The sequence below is a fragment of the Struthio camelus genome, chromosome 2, assembly GCF_040807025.1.
Source record: "Struthio camelus isolate bStrCam1 chromosome 2, bStrCam1.hap1, whole genome shotgun sequence".
NCBI lineage: Eukaryota > Metazoa > Chordata > Aves > Struthioniformes > Struthionidae > Struthio > Struthio camelus.
The window spans coordinates 122,358,007-122,373,154 of NC_090943.1; the positions used below are offsets into that span (position 1 = coordinate 122,358,007).

The 15,148-nt window shown below is 41.5% G+C and overlaps 1 protein-coding gene across 2 annotated transcripts in view; it reads left to right on the forward strand.

Annotated features, from left to right (window-relative positions):
• Positions 1-15,148, forward strand: part of TAF4B (TATA-box binding protein associated factor 4b) — a 97,680-nt gene continuing 82,532 nt past the window's right edge. Inside the window, exon 1 of one of the 2 annotated variants that reach the window (XM_068932410.1) lies at positions 1-418. In XM_068932410.1, the coding sequence (XP_068788511.1) occupies positions 130-418 (289 nt within the window). In that variant the 5' untranslated portion in view covers positions 1-129. The remainder of the gene's footprint in view (positions 419-15,148) is intronic. The other variant, XM_068932409.1, reaches the window with a different exon arrangement.

The following is a 15,148-nucleotide window of genomic DNA, read 5'->3' on the forward strand; positions in this document are numbered from 1 at the left end:
ATGTGTTTTCGCGAGCGTGTCAGCGGCGGCAGCCGGGGCAGCGCGTGAGCCTCTCCCGCCGCTCGCGGCTATGCTGCGGGGCGGCGCGGGGCCCCTGGCGAAGCGGCAGCTCCTCTCGCCTCCCCCTCCATGAGCGCCTCGGCGGCCGCCCCCCCGAGGCTGATGCCCGGCGGGCCCCCGGAGCAGGCGGCCGCCGCGCCCCCCGCGAGCGCCGCCGCCGCCGCGCCGCCTGCGGGGCTCCTCTGCGGCCCCGCCGCCGCCTTGGGCCCGGCGCCCCGCGTCTCGGCGCCCGCTGCCCCGCCGCCGCGTGTGGCGGCCGCCTCCGGCGGGGCGCGGGTGGCGGCGCCGCCGCCCATGGCCCCTAAGGGGCCGCCCACGGCCACCATCCAGTTACCGGCCAACTTCCAGCTCCCCCCAGGTAAGCGGGCCGCGGGGCCGGGCTCGGGGCGGGAAGCGCCGCGGCCGTACAACTTTGAGGCGCGGCGCGCGCGCGGTGGCGCGGCTCGCGCCGGCCGTTGCGACCGTTGAGCCCGTGGGTGACGGCGGCCCCTTCCCCCCTTCTCCCCGCCCCCCGCGGCCGGGGCCGGCCCCTGTGGGCGAGCAGCGGCGGGCGAGCCGGCCCGCGCGGTGCCTCTGAAATCGCCGCGCTTTCCGCTCGCTTTCTGTGTCCCAGGCTCTCGGGGCACTGATGAGCTCCTGTTTTGAGGCCGAGCTTTGCCCGCTGGAGCGAGTGTGCTAAGGAGCAGCAGAGCCACAGGACGGCGTGGTGTCCCTGCCTCCAGGGATTCCCGGGAGGAGGGCGGCGGGGCTGCCCACGGAGGCCGTCGGACTCGCGTGTACAGCTGGCTCCCGTACCTGAAGGCTGGCGGGTCAGCAAACACGCTCGCCAAAAAGTAGTATGCGGAACTGGGGGCGCCTTACCTTACCTATCCGGAGGATGAATTGAAGCTGCCTTTTAAAAGAACGTGCACTTTTTTAGGGACTTTCAAAATTACCTGTACTTAACTACTCCCTTGTTTCTTTGGTCTCTTGTAAGATGAGCTACCGTTTCACAACTGGTAAAATCACGCAGGGAGCAAGTGAACACTGGTCAGTATGACAAAAGTCAAAGCCCCTCTGCTTCTTCTGTTTTTCCGTGGACAGTGAAAAAATAGCTCATAGTTACGTGAAATAGAGAAATTGGAGATGAGCTCACAGATGTCTAAAATTTTGGGCAAGGTGGTTTTCTGCCTAAAACTTCTGTAAATTGGAGGATTTGTCATTAGTACAATAAATCAGTTAGCATTTGAGGTGCTTAATATCTGGAAGTCCCTGGATTAAACAACTTTTTGTCTTGATTAGTTAGGTAGTGTGGGGGCAAGGGATGCGCAACTAAGTGGCCAAGTTACTTCAATTTGTAACTTTAGAAAAACGATTGAGGCTTGGGTTGAACTTAGTTGAATGAGCAATGTGATCAGAGTGTGAATGTGTATTAACGACTATAAAATACTTCACACTTAAACACAAATGTTATCACTTTTACGTGCACCCTAGAGAAGCTACTTCGGATGATTTTTGTACTGTTATGACCCGACTAACACGAACTGCTACTGAAACAAAATATTACTATGTGTAAGGAGTATGATGATGATGTTTGGAATAGTATTACGTGTCGCCCTTTGAAATGCTTTTCTTCTAAAAAAGCATGCATGAGGAAATAAAGCATTTAGAGAGGTACTTATAGATGTATTTCCTACAGAGGCAAAGGAAAGATTAATGTAGAAACTGCATAGTGATGATAAATGAGTATAATTAAATACTTTGGATATTCACTGAGAGTTAGCCAGGTGTTCCTGCTTACGCTGTCTCATAAGAGAAATAATATGCTTTTAATTCAACACTTTCTGCACTTCACTGTCAGACTACATTTTAATGCTAAAAGAACAGAAAAGTGGCTTTGTTTCAGCTGGTCTTGGAATCGTTATATTGAGACCCCAAGATTTAATCACTTCATTGCTATATTGCTATGATTACTTTCTGCCAGGACAGTTCCTTTGCTGGAACATCTGTTTCAATTACTTTTAGGCAGGATGTTGCTTAGATGGATGTCTGATTTTGAAAGTATGCACCAGGAGTGCAGGGATTAATGTATTATTTCCAATTTTCCTGAACAAAATAAATAGCTGAAGGTGTGATCTGGGTATTCTTTCACTTCTTTTAAGGAATTGTATGAAGTTAAAATAATTTTAAGAAGTTGTCTTTAGTAAGCTTACCTTTAGATTTCTTAGCACTCCCATGGCGCTATAATGTCTGAGCAGTCAGCAGTCAAAGATGAATCTAAATCCTTGCCAAGTTTCCACTGCACTGAACCACTGTGGAAGTATATTAGGCTTTTTTTTTAAGTGGTAGAAGCCCCTAAATCTTTGTGTTTTCTATCTAATATTTTGGTGTTGTAGAATGCATTAACATTTGGTTAAACACCTCTTTCAACAAATGTCAATGTTCACATAAGTGACTTATAGTTTGGGAGCTTCCGTAAGAATGTATGTGGCTTTTATTTTTTACTACTTGTGGAAAGCTCCAGTTACCAAAACTGTGTTTTGTTTTGATTTTTTTTTCCCCCCTGCTAGCTTGGTTTGATTATGGCAAGGTATACTGTTGAGTGTAATCTGACTTGTACTGAGGCAGTAGGCAGATGTAAGAAAACTAGCATTACACTTGTATTGCATCAGCTTGTTCCCCTTCTTCCTGGGAAAAGAAACAGTGAAAGCAGACTTTGTCTTGAAAGTTTAGAAGTGCCAGTACTGTACAACTTTGTAAATTGAAAGTTATTGTATGGAGTTTAGTACTTTTGAAGGACCACAAGAATTATCATAGACCAAATGGACGAGTGTTTCAGGGTAATTTTTTTAATCGTCCCAAGGGCAATCTAAAAGTGCATTCTAGTTTAAGAAAGCTTTAATACTCTACATCTATCTTCTATATGAATTCATGTTTTGTTGAATAATAAAATCATTCAGAAATTTAAAATGCAAAATGTATAGCATTAAAGCTGTGAGTGTTGGTGTACTTAAAGAGGGTGGAATAAAAGACGTAGTTGTTAAGCTTGAAAAGTTCACGTTCCGGATAAATTCAGAGTAAAATCTAGTGATGCAGAATAAACAAGGAAGAGTGCCCTTGACTTTAAAATCATGGCATTCAACCTCTGGCATCTATAGAAGCTACTAATAAAAATACAGACAGGAAGTATGTTCCCTCTAACTCTGAAATTGAAGTATTTGAATTGGCTTTTTTGAGGAAAAGATAGACAGCACTACTCTTCCTGTTGATTATTCTCAAGTGCTTGTGAAGTAAACTACTTGGAGTTCTGATCAGGAACTCCTCATGTGCTTCTGTGGGGCTACCATTTGGGGAAGAGAGACACACAAGGTATATTTGTTTGCCCCCTTTGCTTGAAGGCCAGTGAAGGTTCTTGAATGTCATGAATTTTAAGCATTTTTTTTTTCCATCTATCATCTTCCTCTCTCTGTTGCCCAGAATAAAGCCAGGAGTTGGGAAAGTAAGTGACTGATAGTCAGGTATAACTCTCTCTTTTTCTGAGCACAGATTATTCCCGTACCAAATGCCAGGTCACCAAGGAGTTTTTGATTCCTTGTGATCCTCAATGACTGTCGATTACTGAGCTTTACAATCTCTCCAGTTCTAACAGAACCCACTTTTGCTCATTAGTAACAAGACTTTTTTTTACTCCTGCCCATGTTTTCCTCTACCAAATATCAGTTTTATACTGAGTAACCAGGTGTTAGACTAGTGTTGAATATTCGTGGCATTCCTCTTGCTCTCGGAATCTTGGCTGCCCTAGCAGTCATGAGGTGGGAGTCCCAGTCCTTTTTACAGCCGGCCATTGGGGGGTAGCATGCTGTAGGATTCCAGTTGGTGGGCTGTATCTGTCATATGCCTTGAAGAGGACAGATTCTGCCTTGAAGCTTTGGTTGTGACCTTTTGACCTTAAATACAATTATCTCTTAGACTGAATGATTTGGCTGCGTCTTTCTCAACAGAGAGGTTTTGTATGGTCTATTAAAGAGACCATTCCTCTTTTTTTTTTTTCCTCCCCCCTCTGGTTAAAAAACAGGAACACCTTTGCAGAATTTCAAAAGAGTGTTTTTGGCAGACTAGTCTGTAACATTGCCAAAGAGCAGACAAGTATGGCATGTGCAGTGCATCTCAGTACTGCGAATATATGCCTCTGTCCTGAGCTCTAGTGATTCAGTCTTTGGCCTGTGCCGATGCTCCTAAAACTGCAAATGTCTTATGTCACAGACCATCTGTTTAACAAGAAAATATGTCCCTGGTTGACTTAAACTTACAGCACAGCCTAAACACTTTTCCAACGGTTAACAGGAGGAAAGAGTTGAAGGCTTGAAAAGGAAAGATGGTGAAAGGGGAAAGAGTGGTAATGTTTCTAGTGACGCTTACTGTATTTCTGTTTCTCCTCTGTTGTGGCTGAGTAAAGCAAAAACTGCAGTAAGGTAATATGAAAATTTTGAAAGGCTGTGAGAAATGTCCATAGCTCACCTGAGTGTCTTTGGGCACAATGCCATTTTAGACAGCTGGGTAGAGAACTTTTCTTTAAGTTCTCTGTCCCTTCTGTTTCCCTTCTCTGTTCCCTTTCTCTTTCTTCTTACCTTGTTTATCTTTTGCTATCCCTGGCCTTCTCTGTGGTCGAGAGGAATGGCATTACTTTCACAGGCAGATGTTGAAGGGACAGTCACCAGACACATCCGCTTATTTTGTGAAGAGACAGTGAAATACAGAACTTGACTAGAGGCTAGGGATCCTTCGTTGTTGTCTTAGGATCTGCTTACAGCAGGAAGTTCCTGGAACTCACCTGTGTTGCTGATGCCACTGCTACTTGTTAAAGAAGCTGTCATAGCAGCTGCCAGCCCTCTTCACTGTGGCATTAGCTATGTCTGGTGTGAGTATATCTGTTCATTTTATGCTTTCTGTTACTACCAACACCAATGGATCTAAGCAAGTATAGTATCAACAAAGAAGTTACTGTGGGGGGAAAAAAACAAACCCCACAGGTACCCACCTATATTGGGATTTGCATTTGCTGGTCAGTGGGAGAGGGACTGACTGAGGCCAATTAGCATGACATTGCCAGCATTCATACAACTGATTTTTAGTGGCTTACTTGGACTTGGTGTTGAGTGGTCCCTGACTCCTGTTTTCCCCAAACTGGCAGGTGTTGTCTGGAAGAGTCCTGGCTGGCCTGGGTCCAAACTGTCTCATGAAAGAGTACTGCTGACTCCAGTGGCTGGAACTCTGCCCTGACTCTGCCTTCATTTACACTAGTAGACTGGTGTAAGGCATGGCCTCTGGATACAGCTTCTTTTGCATCTGACTTGGAGGGGAAATGGCAGCAGTTACGGGTTCTTGGTTGCTATTTGCAGCTCAGTTGTCTTCAGTTGTATGTTTTGATTTGCCCCTGGCAGGTTTTCCACTGTCTACAGCTTATCTAGGCTGATAGTGAGTAACTGTTCAGAAAGCACAATTGCTTTTTCTGTTTATGGCAGAGGGCCAGGGCTGAATGGCAAAAGAGAGGCAGTGTAGCTCACAAACACCTGTGGGTGGGAAAGGGAAAGAACTGGTGCAGGTATCCCACGACTGCTACTGAGTAGTACAGAACTTGGTCTCTTCAGGTTTCTCTCTTAAGTTTATAGAGAACTTAAGTTAGTTTAGGGAGATAATGGCAGGTAAACATCAGCTTGCTACCTTCCCCTTTTGTAATTGGCTTAATACCTGTAAATACACAAAATACACTACTCTAAATCCTCCTTATTCTGTTCTATTTCCTAGGTGTAGAACTGCATTAGGAATCCCATATTTTATATTTGCATCTGGTCCTTCATTTTGGAATAGAAGGAAGTATTTGTTTTAAAATACTTCTTAGTTTATATTTGTATTATGTAGGAGGAGGCTATCCAAGTATTTCTTGTTTCACAAGTCAAGAAACTTCAACATTTGCGATTTCTGGATATTGATAATATCATGAAGTCTGTGAGTAGAATCAGCTATAGGGTGACCAGTAGGTGCTAAATAGGAGAGTAATACATGAGTTCAAACTTTTACGTCCCAGTAGCTTCTGCTGTTTATCAGGCTTATCAGAAAGGATTGTTTGCCAACTTCTCTCCTCACAGTGAGCAACACCACTCAACTTTTTTCCCAAAGAGGAGTAGGCAAAGTTTTGGCAGATCTGAGGAACTAAGTCAAATTTAACAGATAGTGAATTTATGTTCCACTGTAACTGGTAGAAATTTCAGATGCTTTGTAGGACTTGATTTTTATGTCAGGAGTAAATGTATTTAGCAAACCAGGACTTCCATATCATTAAATGCGCTACCATGTGGGAATTAGCTTTATAACTTCTGCCAAGATTTAAATACTAATTTCTACATTTATGGTTTTCACAAACAGTAGATGCACTTGGGATAGTAAATCATTGAAATAGGATGCTCAGTAAAACTAAAGTAATGCTAAATGTTGTTTAGATTTTACAATCATCTGGACTGCTTTGGGAAGAATTGCAGCTACTAGCTGGTGAATATTAAACTTTCTTTTACTTCTTACAAGAGAGACAATGAGATCCTGAACTTCTGTTGCTTTTGCTCTATTTAAAGGACCCTTCAGCATTTAGTAGTAAAAGTAGCATCATGCACACACACATGACAGCTGGAAAGAATACTATATATATAATTTCAATATTTCTTTTTCCCAAAGACACTGATAAAGTATGGAAGCTCATGAGCTGTTACATTGAGTAGCTTGCAATATCAGTTTTTTAAGTCTGTTTAGAGAACTGAATATTTGTCATGCCATATGGTAGAAATCTGTGCTATGCTCAACAGGTAAGCTTGTATGTTAGAGTTGTATATGCAAATTTCACTGTAAGTTGCAAAGAGTAATTAGTACTGTCCTAGTCACTTCAAGCATTTGCCTTTGGGTTCAATTCTTTTTGTGTGAAGCCAGTCTCTGAAAACTATGGTCATTTAACAAGAAGTGCATAATTTGCAAAGTGGAAAGGATCACAATAGATGCAGGTAAGCTGCCTGTTATTCAAACTGTCGAGTGTCCATTCTGGAACAAAGTCCACTAAAAGATCGTTTCCATCAGTGTCTCAAGGAAATAGTCTCTGATTACAATTGAAATAGGGCAGGAGATGTACATGGGCAGGAGATGAAAATCCCTTGTTATTAATAAGCAAATGTGGACTCCTTTAGGACTAGAGAGCTTGTGAGGCATAGTGATCTTCCCTGGATAGTTTGGTGAACGAGGAACAGTCAGGTGATACAGTAATGATGGCGTTTAGTTTTCATAGCTTATGTTTGACTTGTTAGCGCTGGCTGCTTCTAGGAGTTGCCTGGGAAATTGAAGTTCCTTATGGGGATGTTCAGGCTAGATTAACGGTGCCATGTGCCCTGGTTGGCACAGCACCTGAAGGCTGTTTCACATCCATCTTGCCAAGTAGCAGTTGCCATTTAGTTAAAACAAGAGCCCTGAAGAAGCCAGGTCCAGCTGACTGTTTAGCAGCTTATTACTAGAGTATTTTCTTGAGATAGCTGAAGGTGCATGTGGAAGGGGGAAGTGTATTCAGAATACTTTTATCTGGTTTGTTAACCATTTTACAGATATCATACAGTTTTGCTGACTGTTTCCACCGTATCTGCATAGACTGAAATCAACAGTTCTTTGAAAGTTTTGCTGTCTTTTACAAGGCTTTTTTTCCGGTTTATCTCACTTGGAACAATGGGATCAGTGTTAAAACTTAAGGTGATAAGCCTCTTGCTTGCTCATCTGAAATAAGTGAAAATGCATCCATGAACATGTAAACATGTGAACACTTTCACATGGGTGAACGTGCAATTCTGAGGAAATTGAGTGGAATACAACTTTCTGCTCATTTCCATGTGAACACCTAGAAAACAAGTGTCCACTTGGGAAACTAATCTGGATCAACTGCTTGCTCTCCTCTTAGTCAAGACATTTAAAGGGGAGAAATTGCCTTCTCTTAGAACTCTGCCAAAACAACGGTTATGTTTTTAACGTCTTATAATTTAAAATTAACATCTATAATTAAATACTAAGTTTCAGATTTCTCTCTAGCAGCTAAATACCGCACACTGTTGTCGGAATGGTAAGTGCAGAGTACTGGCATGTCTTCTGGCTCCTGTAGAGCCGTATGCTGTTTATATAAGACTTCAATATGTCAAACATCTAACTTGCTATTTAAAGAATTTGGCTCCAGTGAAGGCTGGGAGTACACAACAAACCAGAAAATTTGGCATGTAGATTCAATGCCTTTTTGGAGTAGGAGTTCTCCTGAAAGCATGGACATGGCACTTTGGCTCCTTCATGGTGCCATTTCATTGCCATCAGCTAAGTCCTCTGCAAGTAAGCAAAGCCTCCTTCACGAAGTCACTTGGGTTCAAGAGAACTTGAACTCAGATCATCTATCTGCAGACAATCCTGGGACTGATTATTCAGATGAAAGCAACCTAGCCTCAAGTAACTAAGTTGCAAACCACAAAGATGAGATGCAGAAATGCTGATGGGAAATGATCCCAGTGGCTGAAAGGTGTAGCTCTAGGACAAGAACTGGATGGTCTCATAGTATCAAGTGAGACTCTGCCTCATGGAATGCAGAGTTGGCCTGAGATCCCATGTACCTTCCCCTCGTAAAAACAAAAGCCTCTTGGGATTAAAGTGCAATAAATATATTTTGAATTTGAATAGAAGCAGTGGTACTATCTTGGAACTATGCCCAGAAAACATCTATGATCTGTCAGTCATTTACAGTCTCTGCACGAATCAATGTGATGTCCAGAATTTCTTTAGATGTTTGGTGTAGACCTCTGTTTGCCATAAATGAAAGGTATACTACCTTGCAACTGGAACAGTTGTATTTTTGCACAGGAGTTATAGCAGAACTCTGACATTCCATAAGTATAAACATATTCTGAAATAATGAGGCTGAACTGTGTGCAGTCTAGGGGAACTTTAACTCTGAAATGTCGAGTTTTATTCTATAAAAAGGCATCAGTGCTACAGGGCGCCCGATTGCTAGACTGCTAAACAGAGATGTCCATCCCCAGATGCACCAAAAATGCACTGAACAGCTATTGGGTAATAGCTCTCCAGCAATTTGGGTAAGATATGTCAGTTAAGCAGCATATGAAATTTAGTTTCAGATTTTAGTATTTTGTATCTACTTCCTGGAGGGTGGGAGAAGGGATTTTATTTATACTCTTCAGAAAGCTTTATGCTGTCCCATTATTTTTTTTTTTTCCAAATAATATGGGATAGGATATCTAACTCTGTCCCATCCTGCCTGCAAGTAGATTTCTTCATTTCTTCTTCTCTTTCCTGCTCTCTAATGCTTGAAAAGGCTGTGTCTGTACTAGGAATTCCAGGAGATGATGCCCACTGCTAGCACAAAACCTTACTGGACCTTGCTGGAGGCAGCAACCTTTGGGACTGTTTACCGCTCCTGTTTCTTTGTTACGTTTTGTCTTTTGCTTTTCAGGCCTGCCAAAAAAGCCTGTTTACAGTGCTTCAGGTAGTAAATCAGAAAACGGTATGCCAGTGAAACAATACTATCTACTAGACACTGCCTGCAGGTAGGGCTAGTCCCTGGTTTTGTAAAGGCTAGATGTAGTCAGACATTCGAAGCTGGTCCAATCTTAAAAACTGTGGGTTGGAGTCTTGCAAGTCTGCAATGTGGTGATCGTGCAATAGGCAAAGATGCAATCAACTTTATAGTGCTTGTGGGATACGTCATCTCCCTGCGCTCTTGTATTATATTTAGCCTGTCTGTGTGTTGTCTGGTGTGCCGTTGTAGCGCAAAAGCATTTCAGGATTATGACCTCTGAATGTTTTTCCTCACTTGGAAATTCATATACTTCTGTACCTCTGGGCAAAACAAGGTGTCTTTCTCTAGAGCTCAAACTGGGGCATCTCAGCATGGTACCACAACATCCGTGTTAGGTGCGGTTCCTGAGCTGTTGGTACATTGACACATAGTACGGAAATTTACCTGGAACAGAGGGAAAGGGTGCAAAGGATGGTTTCTGATGTACGTAGTCATTCAGTTGTGAAATGAAATGAGAACAGAAAGAATTGGTTGAAGGCCTGGGTATGGTGGTGAGTGATTCTGTTACTATACCAGTGTTGTTTTTTGGCTGAATTCCTCTTTAATCTGCTGAAGCTGACCTCCGGAGTCGGGTAATGATTCGTTATATACAGCAAAATGCTTTGTGGATATAGTGAACTACAAACTGAACAGCTCAACTTGACCTATGTAGTGTAGGCAAGCCTTTTGGATTTCCCAGACAGGCAAGGTAAGAGCAATTGATGTTTTCTCAAGAAAAACCCAAAACAGGCAATCTTTTTGACTCACCAGAAGGTCAGTTCTCCAAAGTTACTCAATTTAATAGTAGAAGACAGAGCTTATCCATGGGAACCTATGGCTCCCTTGAGTAACCTCAGATGGCAGCTAAATCTTTCTTATAGCACTATCCCTAAAATAGTGAGAAACTCCTCTTACCGACATTACTTTAGACTGTGCTATCTTCTTTTTCTCATCTTCAGTACTGGAATTTACAATAGGCAACTGTGGAAACTCAAGTACCAAGTAAGGATAATGTGGAATAAGTAGTGAACTTATGTGCGATACAATCCATACTTCATCTGAAGATGTGACCCCGGCATATTGGGATGCTTATGCAAGTCCTGTAAAAGTTGGGCCGCTTCAGTATCAAACTTAGCCATGGTATCAACGTTTTCTTTCATAGCATTTTATTACCACTTTTTGCCTCTCTAGCAGTCCTGTGCAGTCTGTCTACAACATAATGCACCTTGATAAACTATGATCACTGTCTTTGAATGCTTGTTGTCTCTGGTAATGTCTGTTCTAGGTCTATTTTACTTAATCCTTTAATGTGGTGTTTGTAACTTTTAAAAGTCTTGTTCTTCAGGATTCAGTAAATTATGTTGAAAAACAAAAATCACTTTTTTTTTTAAAAAGAGACCTTTAAACAGAGAAAAGATTTTTTTTTCAAAGCTGTTACATGGATTAGTAGTATTTGACTCTCTATTTTCTGGATTTCAATTCATTCTAAGCACTTAGACTAAAATAATTGAAGCCAACATTCCTTTCAAGTTATCATTTAGTTTCCTACTAAAACCTTCCCTTAAACTTACTCTTATCTCGTAACTGCATTAAAAGCTATCCCTTTGTTTTACTTACGTAGTTTGATGCAAGTATGAGATTTGTTTAGGAACAAGGTGTGCTTTAACAATAGAAATGTTTTAGTGTAGTCCCTTACTGAGTTGGGTTCTGAAGTCTCATTTAATCCTATGTTTATAATTAGAGGGTGTTAATTTCTGTTCTACGTTTTAAATTTCTGTTCTGCATTTCAGTCCGTTCTTAAAGTGAACTTGCACCCCATTTGACACATGCATCCCTTATTTTGAAATGAACTGATGTTACCCTCCTTTGAAGGCAGTACTGTAACTCCTGTTTTTTAAAATCAATTGAGTCTAATTCAGTTGGATCTTATTTGTATTTTATTGTAGGAACCAAACATGAAAGGTATGATTTATTATGTAGGAGACTTCTTTTCTTCACTTTCTCATATTGCTCCAGTCTGCTGTGGTAAAGCAGTTCTAAAAAGCTGTTTTGTTAAAGGAGTTGTATTGGAAATCATGCAATCAAAAGTAGTGATTTAACTTGACAATTTAAGCTTCAAATATAACAACATGGTGTATCTCCACAGGAGCACACCTCCTCTTGTGTTCTTTTCAGGTACACAAATACTCCTTTTGAATTTCCGTTTCCTTCAGAAATGGCCTCAGGTCTGGCTTATGTGATACATTTAATGGTAAAACTTGCCTTTACGTTGGGATGCGTCAGTGTTCTGTACTGCTGGATAAAACCCTGAACTTCAGTTGGTGGCATGATTTTACATGAACAGCAGAGCAGTTTTCATGGCACCACTGTATGAATACAGTGAAGCTGTTGCAGATGTTTTCAAGTACAGTGGTACAGTTTTCTATCATGATTCTGCAGTATCTTGTTCATGTCAGTGACTCTGCCTGGGGACAATTTTTGGTTCTGCTGGCGGTAATTAAAATGAAGAGAAGCTAGACACTCGAGTAATTTAAGGAATGAGAAGTAGCTGCTTCTGCTGACCTACATTTTGTTTCTTGATTCCAGGGTTGGATGCTAACTAAACATGACTACAGCTTAGAAAAGTTGAAGTGGGTCCTAAGCTTCAAAAAAGCTGGAATTACTTGGTTTGTGGGGCTAAGACAGCACAAACTTACAGCTAAGTTATGTCAGACTTGAGCAGCAAATGAGATTTAAATAGGAGACCTCTAGATATGTGCGGCTTGTGTGCCAAGGTAGAGGGTGTTCTGGGTGAGATTGCCCCAGCTTTGCAGGATAAACAGTGGGCACTGTGTCTGAGGGATTGGTCCTAGAGCTCCTGCTCCATAGGAGAAGAGAGGTCACAGAGGAGAAGGGTGTAGATCTTGACAAGACTTGAAGTTATCACTTCATTCCTTCTGGTTAGCTTTAAAGGAAGCTCAACTTGGTTTTAGTTGTCAGTTCCTTCCCCTCAAGCCTTCCTGTAGGATGGCAGCTGAAGGTAGGTGTGCAGAGAACAAAGGAATTGCTTACTCAAGGTGCTGACTTTATTTCAACTGTCTTCGCTGGCAGTCAGGAGAAATAAATAACTTCCCAAATGATGTTTTTGGCAGGACAGGCAGAATTTCTAGAGATAGACATTTTGATTCAGTGCAAAGGGACTGTTATCTGAAAGTGGCATCTAAGTCTTCTGATGTCGTACGTGAAGAACTGATCCCTGCCAGTAAATGATCACTTAAATTTTTTTGTTTGAGATGTGAAAATAAGAACAGGCTTGTAACCCTAAGGGGGTTGTGCCTTGGTCTTAATATCAAAGTATGTGAGTGATATAAGTGTGGTTCCTGTCCTCTGAAACATCTTTAGTAAAGCAATGAAACTGTATCCTATAAACAAGCTTTCCTGGAAGTGTTGCCCAAAAGAGGGCACTTGTGGTATTAAGATGATGCCTCACACCACTGAGTAGTGGCAATTGGTGTTGATGTTTTGGTCAGAGATTAGAGATGTCTTTTCTGTGTTTTAAATGCTGTGCTGGGTGGCAGTAGCTGAAACTTTACTGGTTCAGCTCTTTAGAGGTTCCCCAACACCACCCTTTTTCCGACGGAGCTGCCATGTAGTGCCTGACTGCAAGACATGGTTTGTTTTCATATTTAGACTGGCAAAAATTACTTTCTAGTGCATGCAAAACCGGCTTCTGATATACAATATTTCCTTTGAGTGTGAAGAAAGGAGGTTCTTGCCTAGTCTTGTACTTGTCTTCTGTTTAGTTCCTGTAGTAGCATCTTAGTAGCTGCTGAAGTCTGTTTTTATTGAGAACTTTTAAGGATATCATTGCCTATTCTCTCGTTTCACAGCTTTACATAACGTATGAGACTTCAGCCATTAGTTTTGAGTTCTTTAAAACTTTTTGTTCTGGCGGGAGACATCTGTGCCTTCCTGGAGTCTGCGTTATTGACTTCAGTGTTGGGTCACTGCTTTCCTTTCAAGGCAGAAAGAAAGTATCAAAAGGTTTGGGGAATGAGGGAGCTAGCTGTGAAAGTTATAGCTAAATTACCGCAACCAAAAGTGGAATGTGAAAGTATGTTTCAACAGTTTTTGATGGGCACATGGCTCTCCTGAAACAATCTAGTGTCATTTCAGCAGATTAGACTCTATAATTGCCTGGAATTGAATTTCATGTTTTTGGGGGTTTTTTGTTGGTTTGTTTTCAGATAATGTCATGTGACTCTTCACTGTACAGATCTATGCTATAACAGTTGTTTCAGATTTGCTTTCAGCTTTATTTGTGCCTAATATCAGTTATTTAGTAAGCCTTATAATAGTAAGCCTGTAAGAGAAGCAGTAGCAGATTACCATAGTATTGTTTTTTGTCAGTCTTAGAGTTTGAGTTTCACTAGCCATGACAGAAAAGCTGCTAGTATGAAAGGCTGCCACCATATAAAACTTCTACCAGAATAAATGTGGCAAAACCAGCATCTATTCCAAGTGGAAACAGGTTTTTAACATAACTTATGTGGAAGTGTATGAGAATCACCTTACTTGTATTTCCTCGATTGCCTCTGTTATGTTCCACATCTGACTCCCCTTTCTTCTGACTTCCAATATTGGCGTAACCTTTCTGTCAAAAACAGACACAGCACACCACTCTGGTCTGCGGGAGACCTGGTGCTGAGTTCCTTTTTTTTTCTAAGGGGGGTGGGGGCATATGTTAACTGAAACTTCTGAACGGTGGTGCAAAAAAGCCTTATGATTGAGTTGAATAGCAGTGATGCTGTTTCTTGTACATAAGTGATTCAGAGAGGTAGAAATTGTGCTTTTCAGGTTTTTTAGAAAAAAAATGTAATGACAAGTGACAAAATATCCAAATATATGAAAATAAAACAATTCAAAATTCATTTCAAGGATCTATAAGGAATTACGTAAGTTTACATGTACCTTAAAGAGTAGAACTAGGAATGACAATTTTAAACGAGCTTAGTAACCAAAAATACCGAGTAGCAACACTTCTACAATACTGGAAGTAGACCTAGTGCAGAGAGAAATGCTATTACTATAAAATACATATCATCAGCTTTCTGTCTTCCCAAATTCAATCGGCACAAACATGTAGTATGAACAAGGAGAAATACACTTTTTAATGAGAAATGTTAGGACATGAATCAGTGTCTGAATAAGAATGGAAAGAAAATGAAAACGTGATATGCTTTCTGTGATTCCTGGGTTTTATTTATTAATCTAAAGATCCTTCTGAAGCCAAGTACAACTATAGGCAAGATTTCAGTGGAGAAGGAGAAAGCTGAGCTGGGAGAAAAGTGCGTATTACTTTTCTGGATATGCAACTGTCCTGTGAACCTGCCCTTCTCTAGTAAAGGTTGACTGGAGGGAATCTTACTAAGTCTGTAAGAACAGCATCTAGATTGTATGTGCTATGTAGTTCCCTGCTTGAGTGCAGTATGTTGA